The 21464-nt window shown below is 38.0% G+C and overlaps 3 protein-coding genes and 1 pseudogene across 6 annotated transcripts in view; 1 reads left to right on the top strand and 3 right to left on the bottom strand.

Moving 5' to 3' along the window:
• The window catches only part of LOC149051406 (uncharacterized), a 130610-nt pseudogene that overhangs the window by 13529 nt on the left and 95617 nt on the right, over positions 1–21464 (top strand). The window lies entirely within an intron of this gene.
• Positions 1509–5905, bottom strand: LOC149051417 (adhesion G protein-coupled receptor D1-like). The gene is made up of 9 exons (XM_089185003.1): positions 5659–5905; positions 5104–5206; positions 4848–4998; positions 4651–4732; positions 4429–4495; positions 3641–3729; positions 3366–3486; positions 3060–3101; positions 1509–2958 (listed from the first exon to the last, which is right to left on the bottom strand). Exons 2-9 carry the CDS (start codon positions 5173–5175, stop codon positions 2848–2850), a joined length of 735 nt encoding a protein of 244 aa, XP_089041129.1. The 5' UTR covers positions 5176–5206; positions 5659–5905; the 3' UTR covers positions 1509–2847.
• Positions 6889–12410, bottom strand: LOC149051416 (CD209 antigen-like protein D). 2 transcript variants are annotated; one of them, XM_089199531.1, is made up of 4 exons: positions 12206–12410; positions 10409–10444; positions 9641–10012; positions 6889–8343 (listed from the first exon to the last, which is right to left on the bottom strand). In XM_089199531.1, the coding sequence occupies exons 1-3, from the start codon at positions 12276–12278 to the stop codon at positions 9756–9758; spliced, it is 366 nt and encodes a 121-aa protein (XP_089055657.1). In that variant the 5' UTR covers positions 12279–12410; the 3' UTR covers positions 6889–8343; positions 9641–9755. The 2 variants fall into 2 exon arrangements, with proteins under 2 accessions (XP_089055657.1, XP_089055653.1); XM_089199527.1 differs by lacking the exons at positions 10409–10444; positions 12206–12410 and having other exon boundaries at positions 7842–8343; positions 9641–9774.
• The window catches only part of LOC149051380 (adhesion G protein-coupled receptor E3-like), a 494984-nt gene continuing 486816 nt past the window's right edge, over positions 13297–21464 (bottom strand). Inside the window, exons 13-28 of one of the 2 annotated variants that reach the window (XM_089184045.1) lie at positions 20489–20688; positions 19870–20068; positions 19004–19111; positions 18675–18762; positions 18338–18428; positions 18222–18271; positions 17826–17943; positions 17631–17734; positions 17166–17268; positions 16907–17057; positions 16710–16791; positions 16488–16554; positions 15725–15813; positions 15431–15551; positions 15135–15176; positions 13297–15025 (exon numbers count right to left, since the gene is read on the bottom strand). In XM_089184045.1, coding sequence (XP_089040171.1) covers positions 14906–15025; positions 15135–15176; positions 15431–15551; positions 15725–15813; positions 16488–16554; positions 16710–16791; positions 16907–17057; positions 17166–17268; positions 17631–17734; positions 17826–17943; positions 18222–18271; positions 18338–18428; positions 18675–18762; positions 19004–19111; positions 19870–20068; positions 20489–20688 — 1733 coding nt within the window. In that variant the 3' untranslated portion in view covers positions 13297–14905. The remainder of the gene's footprint in view (positions 15026–15134; positions 15177–15430; positions 15552–15724; positions 15814–16487; positions 16555–16709; positions 16792–16906; positions 17058–17165; positions 17269–17630; positions 17735–17825; positions 17944–18221; positions 18272–18337; positions 18429–18674; positions 18763–19003; positions 19112–19869; positions 20069–20488; positions 20689–21464) is intronic. The other variant, XM_089184049.1, reaches the window with a different exon arrangement.

Here is a 21464-nt window from a genome sequence, read left to right as displayed (position 1 = left end):
CCTAGCGCACAACTTATTAAAAAAGGTTTCGCACACTTTGCCGGATTTAGTTGTACTCATCACACAATTCAATCATTTGGCATTATACGGAAGGCGATTAATATCGAGAAACTAATAACAATGATTATAATGATAATACAAAGATCCCAAACTTGTGCTTTAATGATTAACAAATAGTTTAGAAAGGACATGTGTAGAGTTTGGTATCTTTTGTTATCAGAGTTCCGTAGGTTTAAAATGGAAATAAATATTTCATAAATTGGAAAGTCAGTTTCGACAGTTTCGTAGCTGCAGCAGAACAAAGGGGAATAACTAGTGTCGTACTTACCCAGCACAGAACATATTAAAAGGGTTTTGAAAATTTTGCCGAATTCGGCTCCATTTATCATCTACTTCATCATGCCCAAGATAAGCAAAGGTTGCTCTTAGGATCTATCGCTGCACTTAAATTTGATTCACCCCGCTTGAGAGTTTTGAGTTTGCGACGTCCTCATAAAACGCTTTGGTACGAGTTTGAATTTGATGCAAATCATGATCTGTGATTGCATATTCATGGCGTTAGTCTCCATTTTTATTTTTCTGTCAAAGACGGACCAATAGACAAAAAGCAACTTGCACCAGATGCGGAGCATTGTTTTCTTAATACAATCGAAAAACCTCACGGCATTAAGACACTTTTTGTAGTTGAAGTTTTGTAAAGAAGCAGCTCAAAAATAATTGACTTTAAAATGATTGTTTCTGTTTGAGCTCTGCTAAATGAAAGTTGTCTCGAATAAACTTCTTTTTATCGACTGGTAGCTAAAGCTATTACGCCATCTGTTCGTATGCATAAAATAATGGAAATGATTATTATTTATTCATCTCGCCTATGACATGCCATACGTTTCAGTTGGTGGGTCTATTTAATTCGTACGCCTTTAACTTTGATGGACTAACTCGCTCATGTGTCAATTAACACGCATTATTATCATGCAAACCATCACTTTTGTGTCCAAATGTTCGAATTACAACATTTTAGAAGGAGCGGTGAGGTCAAACGCTCTTTGTGCGAGACGCTCTTGGGTCATAATGATGTGCTCTGTGGGCGAGACATTCTACTCTCCCAGTATCTCTCCACGCTCATGGAATAATTGATTGTCTATTCTCGAATATTCCCGAGTTAGCTGCGATCTATTTAGTCAATCGAAGCTTGAAGCGTTTTGACCTATCGCATTTGAGCGGTGTCGAGAGAAATTTTCTTGTATAGTCCAGAAAAATTCTTATTTTTACTTCTTCCGTCTTAATCGTACGCTTCGTCATTCATGTTTGTTTAAAAATGGGTTTGACGTAACCTAGACTGTTGCAAACTGTCACACACATCTACATAATCGACTCCTTCTCTTGCTTGTCGAAATTCCTCTTCAGTGTTACGTCTCCGCTGTAGTGATATTTGAAAACCAGGCCCATGGAAATATTCCACATTTCTGTCGCTGAGCTTTTTCCTTTAAATAGTCTACGCTGCATAAAAGTTCTTTAATCGTTCTTTAATAATGTATGCCGAATAGTTTATAACCTCTTGGTTTATGCCATTTCCGCCTAACATTGCCCCAATTTAATTCCAAATTAATCGTTGTATTTTTGATTCACAACGATACTCCTTATTTTAGGAATGTGAAAAAAAAAATGGTTAAATGTAACTGATCCACAAAAGATCCAGCCATAGGGTTTTTTTCTGTTCTTTCTAAATTAGTTGTTTGTTTATTTATTGAAACATTTACGTATTCATCTACTTATTCATTACGCAACAAATTTGAATGTCAGCCAGTAATACTATTAGTATTATTTGTTACAGTACAATTTAACCGACAGAAAGAGCATTATTTATCAACAAACCTAACTACTTTATCAAACAACTTGTAATATTCCTATCAATGAGCGACTCTTAAAGGAAGTAGAGTAATTATCCTTAAATAAACTTAAAGAAGCCCACTACAAACTATATCTTAGCTCAGTATTGACACAATCTCACAGTTGTCTCCAAAGTTCACCTAAATTAACAATCTTCCACAGTAGCTCTCTTTCGGTACAGCGTTCTGAAAAATCAGTCACTCCCGACAACAATAAGTACTACTGCTACACGACTCAGTCCTTATGTACAAAGTATTCCAGAAAATTCTAGAAGCTTACAACATAACTATATTGGTAGTGTTACATCATAACTACGAAACCTAGTAAAATGCTCTAGAAAGTTCCTTGGAATACATAGCCATTCTCGAAATTTCTAGAAACTTATATTTTCAGTTATTATCCGTAGCTTATTGTTAATAGTAATAATAATGTTTGATGAAAAATTTGTTAACTCAATAAGTAAAACGCCGAATATGAAATAGTCATGCAGCAAGCGCAGAGAGTTAGCGTGCAAGAATCAAAAAATAAATACACACAGCTTTTTTTTTTTTAAAGAAAAACGAGCCATGATTTCCTGGCATAAATTCCCGCCTTGTCTGTAACAGACTGTAACCTTATTCGAAGGACAGTCGTCAGCATACTGAGCCATTAGAAATTTAAATTGATAGATTGGTTTATGTCGTCGAATCTTGCCCGCATCTATCCGATTGCCGAGAGAATAACCTTATAATCATGAAGAAGTTAGGTTACGTTTACAACTAGTTGGGTGCTTAAACAAAGATGAACGGGATGACCTCTTTTAGCTGCAGATCGTAACTCAGACCGATCGCAACCGACTAATCGCTGTTAACTAAGTGTTTGTACCAAGAAATTGACTGTCTTTTCCGGTTGGCTATATCCACTTATTTAAGTTAAGTGCGATTTCGATTCAAATTTAGCAAAAGACTGCAATTCGACTGCTCATATATCCCCAACCTCACTTGGATTGACCCATGAGCTTTTCCTTGAACAGTTGTTCTTTATAGAAGATGGAAAAACGATATTCATTTTTCTTTTGAATCGCTCTTTGATCTGCAGGTAGACAAGCAATATGAAATACGGTTCTTAGTACTAGTACTCGGATATCTATCGAAATACTAAAAGTTAATAATCAGTTTGATGTTTTTTCTTACCTGAGTGTTTCGCATACAGTGTAGAGCGAAAATCAGGAAACCCTGCAGTATAAATATGATTTCAAGATCATTAATTTTTACAATATGCAAATAAATTAGTCAGATATCTATTAAGATTTCCAAGAAGGAAGGAAAATTGCATATCTTATAATGGAAAAAGAAGTCTGTCTTCTCTTGCATAGTTAACAGCTTTTTGTTTTCAAAATTCCAAAAAATATCATATAACCATTGTAACGGTGTCTCACTTGGTTAGAAAGTAACAAAATAGATATTGAACGATTTTGAGAAATGTCATCGAACACTGACCTGAGCAGAGTTAAGTATGGTGAAGATGTAAGCGAAAGCTTTATGTACAGGCGAGAGGAGACCAAATAGCCACGTGACACCCAGCAAGGGAATCATCACCACGCTTGCTTTGATGCCAATTCTAGGAATTAAGAAAAAATATTCCATAACTTTCGTCGACAATGGATTTTCATCGTTAGATATAGTAAGGCCTGACTGATTAATGAAAGAGGAAGTTTGAGGAATATAGCCTCACAGGAGGCTATATTGTTTTAGTTTTATGTTGTAAATCCTACCTTATTTGCTGAAGATGGTTGTCTTCCCCTGTTGGCTGCAACAAATTGGTCATCTCCCTTGTGACTCGTATGAGTATCAAGATGTTGAGCTGAAGAATACAATAGAAATAAATTGATTATCTAAATATGGTTATCGAGTAGCCAAAGCAGGAGAGGATCCTTGACAGAGACGTTACTAGTTTGGTAACAAGCTTGGGATAAAAGAGTCATTGACAGGAAATAGAACTCTCAACCGGGGGACCTAGATTATGAGCTTCGATTATCTGACAATGAGCTAAAGAAATCGCGAACTAAAGTGTCTAAACTGAATGAACTATGTCAAGTGAATCCTAGCGTTAAATTATATCAATTTACTATCTTCTACTCTTCCTGTTCCTTTCTTCCTGTTCAATGTATTTTTTTTTAGTTATTCTTGCGCGAAAAAAATCTTTATATATCAATGTGAAACAGTGAGAAACCATCAACAGGGGGAAGGAATTTTTTTCTTTATACTATGTAGTAAAAGTTGGATAATTTATGAAGCTATCTTATGCTTGTAAATACACTGTCTCAACAGGTTTTTCTCGCTGTTAAAGGCCATCAATAGGTTAAAATCGACAAGCATCCTCGCAAACAGCAGCTACGTCCAAAGTTTGTTGTGAGTAAATAGGAAAAGAAAAATGGTTAACAATGTGTGGGGTCATATCATAAATATTTAAATCGTTTTTTAAAGAGCAGAGAAAAAAATCTTTAGCAGCAAGTAGTCCTGGTAAAACAATCACAATCACCAACACGTATCATAAACTCACAATTTCAATGAAAGCTACAAATGCGACGAATATCCAGATCAGGTCGTTAGTCGAGGAAAGCCAGCAACTAAACTCGAAGAAGTGAAACACAGGAAAGAAACACAAATTTTTAGCAAATGAAATTATGCCAATTTCAAAATATGTGCAAAAACAAAACAAACAATTAAATGCAACAAATTAAAAGGAGAAGAGTAAGAAGAAACCCTTGAATTTTTTTCTTACTATTTATCACTCGTGTAGCTTTGTAACCCTTCTTTCCCAGCAGCGATGCCAAGTGACATGGCCACCATGATCACTGGAAGACCTACCCATAGAGAAAGGAAAGAAATCGTAAAACTTCGCTGAATGACAACATCATATTTGGTGATCCGAAAGCATGGTTACAGTCACTAGAGTATGTTGTGAAATAATGGACTTACCCCATGAGATGATGTGATACATATACATCTTGCTGTTGATGTTGTGAACTTTCACAACGAAAAGGTAGAGAAATATTCCCTCTATCAGCATCCAACAGAAAGCAGCCATCAAGAAATACTGCATCAGAGCTGCTATTGTAACACAGGCAGCCTGTGGAAAGAAAGAGTTTTCGTATTCTTATCACGCTCCTTTCGACAAGATATTTACGGTGCAACGGGGAAATTCATTCCATGGATAGAAAAAGGGGCCACTAACTTTGTTTTCCGTGGCGTTTATTCCGGCGAGGAAGATGATCTGTCCAGCTCCAAGGGACATAGAAACACTCATTCGAATTTGGGAGGGAGGTTGACCAACATCTCTGATGAAATAGTAAAAAAAATAGTAATAATAGTAAAAATAAAAAGAATGAATTAGAGAAAAGCAACAACAACAATAACAACAATACACTAAAGACACTAAGCACAATAAAGAAGAGAATTGAATTAATTAAAACGTACAGTAAAATATGGGCAAAGAAATCAAATAAAATTCTGACAGCAAATGAAAGAAAAAAACTCGGTAAATAGCTCCAAAAAGTACAAAAAAGAAAGTATCACGAGGGAAATGACTAAACCCTAAGCAATTCATAAACAATGAAACCATGAGTTGTTCAAGCGCTCTTTATGGGGCATGGAATATAATTTGAATTAGTGAGTTACCCGACATGCGTGTTTTTATTGACATGGAGATTTGCATTGAGATCTCTTTTCTCTCTAGCATAGTTGAGGGAAGTCAAGAATCACCTTACTGATATTCAAATACATTACTTACGTGAAGCAAGAATAAAGTATTAATGTTAAAAGGATCCCGACGATGGAAAGGCTTAGTCCGACGTAGGTGATAATTTTCAGAACTGTTTCGTCCTCTTCGGCGAGCTGTGGTGGCGATGGCGATGGCGAGGGCGAGGGCGAGGGCGAGGGCGAGGGCGAGGGCGAGGGCGAGGGCGAGGGCGAGGGCGAGGGCGAGGGCGAGGGCGAGGGCGAGGGCGAGGGCGAGGGCGAGGGCGAGGGCGAGGGCGAGGGCGAGGGCGAGGGCGAGGGCGAGGGCGAGGGCGAGGGCGAGGGCGAGGGCGAGGGCGAGGGCGAGGGCGAGGGCGAGGGCGAGGGCGAGGGCGAGGGCGAGGGCGAGGGCGAGGGCGAGGGCGAGGGCGAGGGCGAGGGCGAGGGCGAGGGCGAGGGCGAGGGCGAGGGCGAGGGCGAGGGCGAGGGCGAGGGCGAGGGCGAGGGCGAGGGCGAGGGCGAGGGCGAGGGCGAGGGCGAGGGCGAGGGCGAGGGCGAGGGCGAGGGCGAGGGCGAGGGCGAGGGCGAGGGCGAGGGCGAGGGCGAGGGCGAGGGCGAGGGCGAGGGCGAGGGCGAGGGCGAGGGCGAGGGCGAGGGCGAGGGCGAGGGCGAGGGCGAGGGCGAATAATAGGACGAGGGCGAGGGCGAGGGCGAGGGCGAGGGCGAGGGCGAGGGCGAGGGCGAGGGCGACGCCGACGGCGAGGGCGAGGCCGACGGCGAGGGCGAGAGCGAGGGCGACGGTGACGGCGACGGCGACGGCGACGGCGACGGCGACGGCGACGGCGACGGCGACGGCGACGGCGACGGCGACGGCGATGGGGATGGCGATGGCGACAGTGACAGTAATGGCGAAAGCGATGGTGAGGGCGACGGCGACGGCGACGGGGACGGCGACGGCGACGGCGACGGCGATGGCGATGGCGATGGCGATGGCGATGGCGATGGCGATGGCGATGGCGATGGCGATGGCGATGGCGATGGCGATGGCGAGTTTTCCCTAGTAGCTGAAAAAGACAATATTTTAATAACTTGTCCCGTATTCTGTTGTTTGAAGTGTATTCCACCGATCAAATTCAATTATGCCTCATTAGACTTTTCTCCATCACGAGTTATTTCCTTGTAAACAACTTGCATTTTATCACTTATTCGAACCGCATTATCCAATACCAAAAAATTCACATGGAACTGAATGTTACTGACAACGGCGAAGGAGACAACGGTAAGCATGGCACCGATGCATTTTATTTTTTCTTGAAGGTTCTTAGACAATAGAGACAATAGACCATAATAGTGTGATTTCAGATAATTTAGGTTTTATTTTTCTTTCTTTTTGGGTAAAGTAAAGTGATATTTTCGCTATTTTAAAAGTTATGCTTTTTTTCCGTTATAAAACTGAAAGCGTTAACAACACCAAGTGTCCAATCTCAACACTCCCAACCAAAATAATAGTTCTTGCATGCTTCGCATGTCTATGTTTATCTTTTCGGTGAGCAGAATATGAATTAAATTCCAACTCAGTTTTGACTATTTTTAAAACAAAAGAATGTATCTACGCCCCGTGGTAACATAATTATGAGAACTGAGGCAACCCTTACTAACCTCGGTGCAGAATAGTGGTTGCTAGGTCGATCGAAGTGCTCGCAATATTCGAATTAGATGCAGGATGGTCAGTTTATCATGTTCACCGCACATTTTGCGTTGCATTGAAATTAGCCCCTACAACGTTACAGTTCAAACGATTGGATATTAAAATAGTATGCAATAAACGTAAAAGTGATTCCCCTTTGCGAAGAACAAATAAGTCGGCAAGTCTTCTGTATTTGTTTTATAAAACGATAATCGGCATGTATCTTAGCTGACATGAGTCACTAGCACACAAAAGATATCGCAATTCACATTATCACGCGTTATCAACTAGCAAAGCAATTGGACTGATGATTCTTTGCAATTGGAATTCACTATCAGTTTCGTAACTGCTGTTACTCGTAATAGTGATAGTAACAGAACCGTCTGTAACTTTCCTCCGCTCACAATGTTAAAAGTTAGACATCTATATCGTTAAAACGTTCATTGAGATTGTTTAAAACATATTTTCATTTAAGCAAAGGTAAGTGTAAACTTGATCCTGACTTTCAGAGTATATATATATATATATATTCTGTCGTGAGTATCACAAATGTTAGGAAAGAATGTTTTTGTTACGCTTCAGCGCCTCTAGAGCCTTTTAGTTTACTCAAAAGAACATTAAAGAAAAAAAAACAACGAGAAGTTAACTCACCATTGGAAATCTCACAAATATAAGCATGCTGGTTTGTCCAAATTTCCCTATTAACACCACCAAACACGCCTCGTTCGTCATTACTGAACCGCTTGTACATGAAACCAACGTCGTGTTCACTAATTGGCTCCCCTCGTATCAATTTGGAAGCATTCAGCGGTCTCCCACTCACCCAGGTCCAATTACCGTCCTCTTTCATTAAACCAATACTCCATTTATTTTTACAGCTGGAAGTATTCCGCCTTTGAATCTCGTTATTGATGAAATTCCATTCTTCTTCGGTTTCAATGGAAACTAGGTCCCCTCCTTGACTCTGGCAGATATCTCTGTTCAGGTGCCAGTACCATCCATCCACCGAAATTATGTACCGAGAGTTTTTAAAAGTTATATTTGGGCATTCTACAACATGATAAAGATGAAGACAAAGATACTAATTATCACGATGACGATAAACAAAATGATAATTATAATAATGATGATAACATAATAATATTATGATCACAATCACAATAAAGGAGAAAAATGAATGAGATAAAAAACGTGACTTATTCTTTCACTGATTCCTTTTTTCTAACATTATGTTTTTTAGTGTAAATTAATACAATACATCTTTCTTCGCTCCGACATCTGCAATCTCTGACCTGCTTTTCTGAATTGGTTAACTTCACATCAGCTAAGATTATCTATGAATTCATGTAATTTTGGAAGTTGAGTTTTTGAATAATAAATTAGTTCCTCGCTGAGCTGAGCGCCGTTGCTGTTGTTGTTGATGTCGTTTTAAGGCGTGGATGCGCTTTTGTCTTACGCAATCTCTAATTGACAGGTGTCAGATTGTCACAGTTACTTGTTAAAATAAAATGTTTAAAAAATTCTATGGAAGCCTTTTAAATCATCTTGTTCCCTACACTAAAAATATTTCGGTCAAGCCTCTCTTCAATTTGTATTACCTCAGTCTGTTTCAACTACCATTCACTCGCTCAAAATTTGTTCAGTTCATGGAGGATCTTGCCTTAATTATAACCCTAAATCATTAGGGTTGTTTTTAAAAACATTTCGTTGAGTTTAAGAGAAAAAAAAAACTGTTATTCACCAGCCTAGGTCGGTCCGTATTGGGAAAAGCTGTGCACTCTGTCCTAAGTGCCGGTTATCAAGACCCAGGGCACGGTATTACCCAATACGGACCTCTCGGCTTTGAATAACATTTATCACTGACTCGTAAAAGAAACACACACAGACAGACCCACGCACGCACACACAAAAAATAAAAATTCTTCGATATGTTATGCTCAAAACAGCATGCATACACTCACCGACCTCAGTGAACACTTCTAATTTGTGCCACGGAAAAATTCCGTTTGCTAGATTATTTCAACCGTAACACGCTCGACAAAAGTTGAGAAATGTACAATTTCGGTCGCTCTTTTTCCAGCTGCAGGCGATGCAAAAAAGGACAGTTCTAGAGTGATCAAATTGCTTCTTGAAACATGTGTCCCGGAAATTTTTATGAATATTATGTTCAAACACTATTAGGCGCATGAAAGTTCATTTATCGCTTACACGTACAAGTTAGGTGAGCTGAGCATATTCTGTGAACAATATTTTTACTTTTTAGAATCAAGAGAGATTTTCACGACACAAGTGCAAGACTCTAATATCTCAGCACATAATATACTTTATGGTTGGAATGTGATCTTACCTACGGGCATCTCGCAAATGCAGGCATTTTCATCATCCCAAGAGATACCATTAAAGAGGCTTCCATTCTCGGATATTTCCGCGCAATTGTCGTTACCCTCGGGCTCAGAATCACGCTATTTCGAAATATTCAGATGTTGTCCACTCTCCCAAGTCCAATTCCCGTCTCTCTTCCTTAAACCAATATGCCATGCACTAGTATTCCCAGTACCACGCTTTTTAATCTCATTACTGATAAACTTCCATTCTTCTTCAGTTTCGATGGAGACTAAGTAACCTCCCTGGTACCAGCAGACATACCAGTTGAAATTCCATCTTGCTGCACTTTTCGAAAATACGTAAGAGGAGTTTTTGAAACAGGTTGCTTGGCACTCTATGAGAAAAAATAAAGGAATGAATAAATAAACGAAAAAATGTATACTGATGATAACAATTGTGATAATGATAATGATAATGATGGAGACGAGAAAGTATTTTTTTTGACACTATTAATTTGAATAACAAACAATGGGCATCAAACCCTCTACATCACTGAAGCGAAAGATTTCAAAACTGGAAATAAGGGAGATCAGGGTAATAGCACCGTTATTCTACGACTTTTTTGTTTTGCTTTTCAACTTACGTTTTGAGTCACAATCCGATGTAATCCCAACAGGAAGTCTGTAAGTCTATGGCTAATTATTATGATAATCAATCAGATATTATCTTTTTTCATCTTCAGTTCATTTTAAGGTGCATAGATGTTAAAATCGGAATTACACTGCCTCACCTGTTCCTGGCAAATCCATCAACAAATGAAAGATGACTGTAGAAGAGAAAACGAGCAAAAAAATTGATCATTATCTCAAGAATAACATTTGAAACAATGAAAGAGTTTATTAGATCTCGAGTTAGATTATTGCTAATGGAGATTATTTGCTACATACCTTTTGGCATCTACCCATGACTTTTATTACCTTCTCTAGGTTGCAGAAGGATAAATTTTAAAAAATGCAGCATCTCCACAATTTACCAACCAGCTGAACAAAACTTTTCACATGTAGAAAACATTTTTAAGGATACAGTAGACCTTCGCGAATGTCCTTCGAAAAACTTTTTTACACGGGAAATTCGGAGTGCAACCAAACCATTTAACAATGAAAAGGTGCGCTATTAAAAAAAAATGTCTCGTTTTAACTCGCAACAATTCGAAACGGACGATGCTTTATTAAGCGAACCAATCAGGTATCGATTCTGACTGCTCAAATAAAAATTCTGCTCAATTTCAATCTTGAGGGGTTGGTCTCCAAAATTTAGTGAGGATTTTTCCATATTCTTGCAATTGGGTGTTACTAAACTATGGATCAGCAGACCGCGGAACCTCCACCATAGATTTTTTTACAAAAGAAGAGCAATGAGATAAGTATAAAGTTTGCTTTCGGGTACAAAGGAGAATAATTTAAAAGAGAAGTATGTTTTAATTGTCCATGACGTCCAACTTGGCGAGCATTCGGCAATCATCTACTCCGAGTGTTAATGACTGAACAACAATTTGAAAGCTCTAACAGTTTGGGCATCTGAATAGTGCCTCATCCGAAAGCTGTCAGAAAAGCTTTAGGCTGGAATTCATTGAACATGACCCTAGAATGAGGAACACCATCGTATCATTTCGGGGTGATCCATTAAACATGACTAATAATTTATTTATTATTTGAACTATACTTAAATTAAAAAAAGAATCTCCGTGTGGCTGTAAGGAGTTCAATTGCTGAATTTTAACTCGTAAAAATAATCAATTTCAAGGGTTGTTTGAATTATTTGACTCTGAGTGCACGTCACTTTAACCCATCAGCTCATTCAGAAAAGCAGCTATCGAAATTCATGGATATCAATGGTGTTTTAATTTGCGATAAGAAAGGAAAAAGTACACCAATTGAACCATTTTTTTCCAAATACCGGATCGAATGTTAAACTTTGCATCTAACGCCAGTTTAAGTGGACCCTGATGATTAAGTTCGATCTCTTGTCTAAGCACGTCCAACGTTCAGCAGCTATCTGAAGTCGACACGTTTTTCCCTTTTCACATCTTGTCATAGTGGTATAAAACGATAGCAACTAAGTTATCGTGTTCCTGTTATCCTAAATATGGCTACTAAAGCTGTTGTGCAGACAACTATGACGTAAACAACATGACCACAGCATGAATGTCTCGCCTGTCCTTTTTGATCTTAAATTGCTTTGCACTATATGAAATCTAAAAGGCTTCAGGAATCCAATTTGTAAGAGATCCTTCTCCGATTACGAACTAAGAGTTTAATGCGGACACCTTTAGAATCTGGTTTGTTTTGTTTTAATCAACAGTACCAATATCCGCCAACTGACAGTTTCTTTCGGCCAAACTTCACAGGACGTTCAAAAATCGATATAAATGTTTTGCAAAAGGAAAATCAAGATATAATTAGCTGGTTACTATACTAGCGCACAACTTTTAAAAAAGGTTTTGCTCTCTTTGTGGGATTCAGTTGTACTCATCACGCAATTTGATAGCTACCGCACAACAAACAGGAATAACTAGCGCCGTACTTACCCAGCACACAACATGTTAATAGAGTTTTGAAAATTTTTCCGGATTCAGTTCCATTCATCATCCACTTCATCATGGCCAAGATATGCAAAGGTTGCTGTTAAAAAGGTATCGTTACACTAATATTTGATTCTCCCAGCTTGAGAGTTGCGGATATACGGCATCTTATAAAACCCTTTTGCACGAGACAGAGTTTAATGCAAATTATGATCTCTGATAGTTTGTTCCTGACGTTTGGCTTCCTTTTTTTTTCCCCTCAAAGACGCAGCAATAGATAAAAGGCAGCTTGCACCAGATGTGAAGCATTGTTTTTCTTAATATAATCGGAATTAAAATACTCTTTATAATTCCAATTTTATAAAGAAGCAGCTCAAAAATAATTGATGTTAAGAATGGTTATTTCTTTATCAGCTCCGCTAAATTAAAGTTTTCTTAAATCAACTTCTGTTTTATCAAACGGCAGCTAAAGCTAGCACGCCATCTGTTCGTATGCATAAACGGAAATGATTATTGTTTATGCTGCCGTTTCAGTTGGTGGGTGGTGGTAATTATTTCGCAGGCCTGCAACTTTGGTGGATTAACTCACTCATGTGTTAATAACATGTATTAATATTTTTACAGCACGGCAAACTCCGAGTCAAAGGATTCCTGCTCGATTTTCTTAGACCGTGAACTCGATGTGAGTTTACGTAAAGTTGATCGTTAATTGATCTCCGTTGTAGTGATATTTGAAAGCCAGGCCCTTGGAAATTTTCCGCATTTCTATCGCTGAGCTTTTTCCCGTTAAATTGTCTACTCTGTGTAAAAGTTCTTTAATCGCTGTTTAATGAAGTTTGCGCAAGAGAATATAATCTCTTGGTTAATGCCATTTACGGCTAGCATCGCCCCAATTGAATTCCAGATTATTCGATGTATTTTCGATTCAAAATGCTACTTCTTATCTTAGTGATGCGAAAAAAAAGAAAAAAGAATAAAACTGGCAAATATAACTGATCAAAAACGATCCAATCATGCGGGTTTTTCTGTCCTTTTAAATTAGCTGTTTATTTATTCAACCATTTCCGTATTCATCTATTTGTTCATTAACCAACAACTTTGAATGTCAACTTTATTTTTTTTATTTTTTTTTTAATTTAATAAACATTTATTGAAGAAACATTTGTACAAAACTAAACTTACATTACATTACTCTACTTACATTACTCAACATCACTCTACTTATTACATTACTGTACTTATTGGATTGGTCACTGTTACTTATTTCTTACTTATACTAACAGTCACTTAATAACAGTCACTTACAGCGTCATGTTACTTACATAACGTTACTAAACAGAACATGACTTACAATACATTACAATACAAAACTCGCAATTCGCTAATTAAGCTCACTTGCCTACCTATAATTACTTAAGTACTTTACGAAACGGCACCTTAATTACCTTCTACGAACACTACAAAGTAAATTTAGAGACAGTGTTGGTAGAAAGAAAAGATAAGATTTTGGGCTTTGATTTAGTGTGTCTATTTAAATTGGCTGGTTAAATCAGGAAAAAAAGGCTTGGCGGGAAAATCTGTGAATTAGGGATGAGCTTCTTTAAATTCCTGCATGTTTGGTTTCTTTTCGAAACATTTTCAAGGGTAAATGAATAATTAGATTAAATAGATTTGATTAGAATAATTAGAATAATAATGAAAAGGTGTAGTCTGTGTCTTGGGAAATCGGTTCGGTGAGTTAAACGGGGGATGTCGTTAAAAGTTATTTGTTTATTTGAAAGTGTAATGTCGGTGTCATTTTCCTGGTTGAACCATGATATGGCTTTGAACGTCAACTTTAGCTGCTACTACTATGGGCATTTTTTTGTTACGGTACAATTTAACCCACAGAAAGAACACTATTAAACAACTTTAATATTCTTACTAAGGAGCGACTCTTAAAGGAAGTACACTTTTATGCTAAATAAACTTATTTAAGCCCACTACAAATTACATCTTAGCTCACCACTGACACAATCTCACAGTTGTCTCCCAAGTTCCTCGAAATTAACAATCTTCCACAGTAGCTCTCTTTCGTTATAACTCTCTGAAAAATCAGTCACTCCCGACAACAACAACTACTACTGCTGCACGATTGAGTCCTTTTGTACAAAGTGTTCCAGATAATTCCAGAAGCTTACAAAAACCATTTTGGTGGTGTTACACCATAGCTACGCAACCTAATAAAAATTTGCAGAAAGTTCCTTCGTGTGCATGTCAACATGACTACGTATTCTAGAAATTTCTAGAAACTGATAATTTCAGTGACTATCCATAGCTTATAGTTAAAAGTAATAACAGTGTTTGATAAGAAGTTTATAAACTAAGTAAGTGAAACAAAGCAGTCATCAGCATACGGAGCCATTAGGAATTTAAATTTATAGATTGGTTTATTTCGATGATTCTTGCCTGCAAATATACGACCGCCTAGAAAATAAACTTATTATCATAAAAATGATAGGTTACAAAGACATCAAGTTGAATGCTTAACAATAATGCAGACACAGACCTCTTTTTACCTGCAGATCGTAACTCAGACCGATCGTAAGCGACTTATTATTGTTAACTAAGTGATTGTTCTAAGTATTTGGTTGTTATTTCCGATTGGCTTAATCAAGTTATTTAACTTAAGTACAATTTCGATTCAAATTCAGCACATGACTGCAATTAAATTGCCCATACATTCCCAACCTCATTTGGATTGACCTGTGGGCTCTTCCTTGTGGAGTTGTCCTTTATAGAAGATGGAAAAACGATGTTCATCTTTCTTTTGAATCGCTCTCTGATCTGCAGATAGACGAGCAACACGAAATATGGTTCTTAGCACTCGAATATTTATTGAAACACTAAAACTTGATGATATAAAGTTAATAATCAGTTCAATGTTTTTTCTTACCTGAGTGTTTCGCATACAGTGTAGAGCGAAAATCAGGAAACCCTGCAGCATAAAAATGATCTCAAGATCATTAATTTCTACAATATGCAAACAAATTAGTAAAATATCTATTAAGATTTCCAGGAAGGAAGGAAAATTGCACATCTTATAATTGAAAAAGAAGTCTGCCTTCTCTTGCATAGTTGACACCTATTTGTCTTAAAAATTCCAAAGAAATGTAATCTGACCATCCTAATGGTGTCTCACTTGGTCAGAAAGAGATTAATGTCTTTTTACAGTTACCATTGAATACTGACCTGAGTAGAGTTAAGTATGGTGAAGATGTAAGCGAAAGCTTTATGTACAGGCGAGAGGAGACCGAATAGCCACGTGACACCCAGCTGGGGAATCATCACCACGCATGTTTTGATGCCAAGACTAGGAGTTAGGAAAAAACATTCTTTTACTTTCCTCTGACAATGAATTTTCATTGTTAAAAATTGTGATGCCTTACTGATTACGGAATAAGGAGGCTAGGCAAATATAGCTCCACAGGGGGGCATGGCAATCTCTTCCACTATTTGGTTTTAGTTTTATGATGTGATTCTCACCGTATTTGCTGAAAATGGTGGTCTGCCCCTGTTGGCTGCAACAGATTGGTCATCTCCCTTATTACACGTAGGAGTATCAAAATGTTGAGCTAAAGTATACAAAAAAAGGTGGTTATTTAGATATGGATGTCGAATAGCCAAAGCAGGGGAGGATCTTTGCCAAGGAAGTTATTAATTCGGTAACAAGCGTGGGATGAAGAGTAATTTACAGGGAATAGATCCCCCAACTAGGGGACCAAGATTAGGAGCTTCGATCCTCTGCCAATGAGCAAAAGAAATCGCGCACAAAAGTGTCTAAACTGAAAGAACCACGCCAAGTAAAGCCTTATGTTAAATTATATACATTACATAAATATATCGTACTCTTCCTGCTCCTTTCACATTTTTCATTTTTTTTTTTGTCTGTTATTTTTTTTTTTCATGAGTTATTTTTGTGTTGAAGGAAGGGGGAGAAGTTTTTTTTTCATACTGAGTAGTAAAAGTTGGAGAATTTATGAAGCTATCTTATGCCTGTGAGGACATTGTCTCCACAGGTTTTTCTCGCTATTGAAGACCATCAGTAGGTTAAAATTTACCAGCATCCCCGCAAACAGCGGCCACGTCCAAAGCTTTTTGTGAGTAAATAGGAAAAAGAAAATGGTAAATATTGCCTTGGGTCATATTATAAATACTTAATTCGTTTTAAAGAGCAGAGGAAAAAATCTTTAGCAGCAACTAGTCCAGGTATACCGATCACAATCACTAACACTAATCATTAACTCACAACTTCAATAAAAGCCACAAAGGCGACGAATATCCAGATCAGGTTGTTAGTTGAGGAAAGCCAGCAACTAAACTCGAGGAAGTGAAACACAAGAAAGAAACACAAATTGTCAGAAAATAAAATGATACCTATTTCAAACTATATCCAAAAACAAAACAAAGAATTAAATGCAACGAATTAAAAGGAGAAGAGCAAGAAGAAACCCTTGAATTTTTTTCTCACTATTTATCACTCGTATAGCTTTGTAACCCTTCTTTTCCAGCAGCGATGCCAAGTGAAATGGCCACCATGATCACTGGAAGACCTACCCATGAAGAAAGAAAGGAAATCAAAACATTTTACTGCATGAAAACACCAGATTTGGCGATCCGAAAGCATGGTTACAGTTACCAGTGCATGTTTTAAAATAATAAACTTACCCCACGAGATGACGTGGTACATGTACATTTTGGTGTTAATGTTGTAAACTTTCACGACGAAGAAGTAGAGATAAATTCCCTCGATCAGCATCCAACAGAAAGCGGCCATAAAGAAATACTGCATCAGAGCTGCTATTGTAACACAGGCAGCCTGTGGAAAGGACGAGTTTTCGTATAATTCTTAAGGTGCTTCTTTCGACAAGATATTTACGGTGCAAAGAGTAAACTCATTCTATGGATAGAAGGAGAGGCCACTAACTTTGTATTCTGTGGCGTTTATTCCAGCCAGGAAGATGATCTGTCCAGCTCCAAGAGAAATAGAAACACTCAGTCGAATTTGAGAGAGAGGTTTACGAACATCTCTGGTAAAATAATGTTAAAAACAAGAAGAATGAATGAGACAAAAGCAACAACACACAGGAAAAAATGGCAAAAAATTAACTAAATCTTGACAGCGAAGGAAAGAAGAAAGTCAGTAAACAGCTCCAGAGAGGACAAAAAAAGAAAATATTGTGAAGAAAATGTCTAAAGCCTAAAAAATTCATAAAAAGTCAAACCATTAGTTGTTCAAAAGTTCGTGATGGGGCATGAAATGTAGATTGAGTTTGTGAATTATCCGACATGACTGTTCTTGTTTGCATGGAGACTGACATTGAGATCTCTTTTATCACCAGCCTTGTTGAGAGGAGTTAAGAATCTACCTCATTATTAATCGAGTGCTTACGTGAGGCAAGAATAAAGTATTAATGTTAAAAGTATCCCGATTATGGAAAGGCTCAGTCCCACGTAGGTGGCAACTTTCAGAATTGTTTCGTCCTCCTCGGTGAGCTGTGTCAAGAAAAGAAAAATTAAAGGACAACATTGAGTTAGTTCATTGAGCCCATGAAACTATTAAGTAAGGCAAAAATAACTTTATTACCTTTGTGCTACCGTCGTAGTCCAGTAAGACAGCAAAATGCGTCAAATGATTGCAACTGCAAACTGTTTCTTCTGAGTTACTTTTTGACGTAACTACATGACAACCTTCCTCTGAAAAGCTGTCACACATGAAAAAAGAGTAAAGTTAAAAAATTATTCATCGTTTGGGTAAAAGGTGATGTTTGAGAATTTTGCGCTAAGATTTTCTTCCACTGTAGTCATATTTGCCAGAACATTTCAATCAGACTTCCATTCTCTAAAAACGACAACATGTTGGCTTCCAGGAAAGCGTTAATCTGCGCAAAAACATCTGAGAAAGTTCATTCATTGTCCTACATACTCAATTTAATTTAAGAAGGAATAAATACTATGCAATAATATATTGTAGTTTTTTTACCTTTTGCTGCGGCTACTCCAAAACATACCGCGCTTCTCTGCTGTCAAGACCTGAAAATAGATTTTATCTTGTCAGAATAAATCAAAAAAACGCATAGCAGCTAATTTTCATGTTACCTTTAGGTTTTTGAAGTTTAGGAAGACATTTTCTCGCAATTTCTCTGGCTTGGGGTCCATAGTTACGGCCATTATCCTGGAGTTGATATACCTATGAAGAAATTGTATTTAAAAATGGACCAGAACCACGGAAGCAATATTACATATTTTTGGTAGATTCAATTAGCCAATTTTTCATGAAGGTGGAATGGTCAGAGACAAGCAGGGAGTCTTCCAACCCTAGTTAGGGTTTTTGGAAAGTGTTTCAGTTCAGTTTAGTTGAACTTAGATCTTATGTGTTTCCGTGTTATGTGTTTTTAGAGGTAAACGACATGGAGTAATATGAAAATAACGTCACCTTTGGTTGCCTGTTTCACTCCTTATGGCTTGATCTATCAGAAGTAGGTCATGCAGATCCTTGTACAAAAACGCAACTACCATTGATCCTTTAAACGCCCCAAGAACCAACAAAAAATGTTATTAAACAACAACAAAAGAACAATATTGAAAAGTTTATCAGGCTCTGAGGTATGTGACATTTTAGGGAAGGCGAATGATTGAAGAAGATAGACTATGTAACCTAGGGAAGCGCCTTTACATGAAGCTTTATTTCAATAAAGAAATTGCTATTGGAGAAACCAAGGTAATACTAAAAGTTGTAAAGTTACCACAATAGTTAATATGAACCATTTTCCTCAAAATTTGAAGAAGCGATATCGATTCTCGCTCGCCATTGTTGTTCCTCAAAGTCGAAGCCACTTGCATTCAAGTGATAGGCCTTTTGAATGACCAAAACTGTCGGAGAGAAAAAAATGACAAATGAAAGCACCTACGGTGAAATTTGCAATAGCAACACCTACACAAACATGCGTTTTGCGGTGTACACAAATATTTCATGATCTTATTGGATGGAAGTGTATTGTTTGTATCCTATTTGCCCTTCAACGACTATTCGACGAATTCAACCATTTTACAACGTTTTTTCAATGTAAAACTGATGAAAAAGTGCGTAGTACTGCACGGACTAAAATTGTGAAAACTCAATTCGTTCCTCGAACCGTTTCGTTAGAGAACTATAGAGTTCATTAGGAAATTTTTACGAGTACGGTTAAAAATCTTGCATTTATGTGCATCGCAGACGATTGGCCAATTTTGAGCTCAGTGTACGGTATGAAGTAAGCGGAAAGTATTTCTAAGATTTGACAATTTTAGTTAGTAAAGTGTTACTCACCAATCTATTATTTAAGAAAAGTTTCAATAAACAGATCGAGAAGAACGGTTTCACAAAATAATTCCTATTCTCTCTTGTTGATTGTTTAAGAGAACGTTCAATTTCCTTCTCCACCGCGAAAAATCAAAGTATCAAACAAATTGAAAAAAAAACAGATGAATCGATGACATCCAACAATAACATTTCTGATAAGTTGGGTTAATAGCTGAGTTCTTACATCATGCCATAGGAAATTAGACAACTCAGTGGGACAGTCAGCAAGTTAGTAAGTAACAGAAGAATAGACTTTGAAACTAAACAGGATTGAAGGCAGCAAACTCACCCATTTTGGGGGAAACGATCCTTTCTGAAAGCCTCATTCCTATCAGGTGTCGGTTGCCGTAATTAAGAGCAAATTTCTCGATGGCCTCTGCCACCTCAAAGATGGATGTTTTCAGTGTTTTAACCTCTTCTAGGCCGGCCTTGTCTTTCGTGACGTTCTTAATTTTTAAGGTGAAATCTTCAAACATAGTAACAGCCTCCTACAATTACGTAAAATATTTCCAGGTCATTAAACAGGCAGTCTCATACTGTATTTACAATTCATACTAAGGATCCAAATGGTGTCCAGGGTATTCATTGGCCAGAGAACTCTTTTGGGGGCCTGGATTATTTTTTAAGCTTCACCATTTTTACCTCATATGGCTTAATGGTGGTTTATCCTTAAAGGTCAGATATTTACTTTTTTATCGTTTAAAAACATACACCAAAGTTAAAAAGCCTTTAAGTCATATAGAATTAGATACCTGTAGGGAAATCCTTCCGGTAATGTTTATTCCGCCAAATTTTGATACATACTCCTTTGCCTAAAATTAAAAATATTGTCTCTCACGTTTGTAAACAGAAGAGATCCTGAAAAACGGAATGCATAAAAACGGTAAATGACTATTTAGAGAACATACTAGCTGCTCAACTGGTGATGGCGATGGCGATGGTGATTGCGACGGCGACGGCGGTGGCGATGGTGATGGCGAGGGGAATGGCGATGACGAGGGCGATGGTCGTGGCGACGGCGACGACGATGGCGGTGCCGATGGTGATGGTGAGGTTGCTATTCTGGGTGATAGTAAAGGCGACGAAGTTACTGAAGATATTGAGGAATCTTTAAAGAAAAATGTTAATCAAGACCACATCATACAAAAAAATTGCCTTACTATTACACTGCGAGGGCAAAACTGCGGACGGAAAGGGGAGTAACAAAATGGCCGCTAATAACGTTCAAAACTCTTAAACGCACTCGATTTTTCATTAGTTATACAGAAAGCTCCTATTGTTTCTTTGGCACACGTCTTGAGTGATTATTGCTTAGATAGGGCTGTAGGATGTTTTTCGAAAACTACAAACTAAAATACTAGAGAATGAAACATATTCTGTAGACTTTTCCCAGTATTACAACATAGCAAGTAAATTTGTCTTATCAAATTCAATTGCGCGAACGTGCTTCATATTCCTATTGTGCACGCTCATGACGTCAGCAAACAAATCCCTCGGGAAAATACATTTTCCACTCAAGAAGCTAGAGTTGCTCTCGGCTACGCCTCGCGCAACTCTTACGCATCTTTCGTGCTCTCCAAACTTCCCGCGTGCTTCATATCTCGATGAACGCACGCTGACGTATGAACCAATTTTTAATTGACTATCTTTTAGACAAGAAAGTGCATCTACGCCCTCTGAGGATATATGAGAACTGAGGTAATCATTACCAACCTCGTAATAGAGTAATGGTTACTGAGTCGATCGAAATGTCCGCCATATTCGAATTAGATGCACGATGGTCAGTTTATTATGTTCACTGCACATTTTGCATTGCATTGAAATTAGCCCTTACAACTTTACAGTTCAAACGATCGGATATTAAAATAGAACACAGTAGACTTA

Source organism: Pocillopora damicornis, chromosome 1, assembly GCF_964200805.1.
Source record: "Pocillopora damicornis chromosome 1, jaPocDami1.2, whole genome shotgun sequence".
NCBI classification, from domain to species: domain Eukaryota; kingdom Metazoa; phylum Cnidaria; class Anthozoa; order Scleractinia; family Pocilloporidae; genus Pocillopora; species Pocillopora damicornis.
This window is presented reverse-complemented; position numbering and strand designations above follow the sequence as displayed.

Excerpts from the sequence above, each read along its gene's own strand:
- LOC149051417 (XM_089185003.1), bottom strand. The coding sequence starts at position 5,175 with ATGAGTGTTTCTATGTCCCTTGGAGCTGGACAGATCATCTTCCTCGCC. Across the intron at positions 4,733-4,847 it reads GTATCACATCATCTCATGGG|GTCTTCCAGTGATCATGGTG; the intron begins GTAAGTCCATTA and ends CTCTATGGGTAG. Across the intron at positions 4,496-4,650 it reads AGCTACACGAGTGATAAATA|TTGCTGGCTTTCCTCGACTA; the intron begins GTAAGAAAAAAA and ends CTTCGAGTTTAG.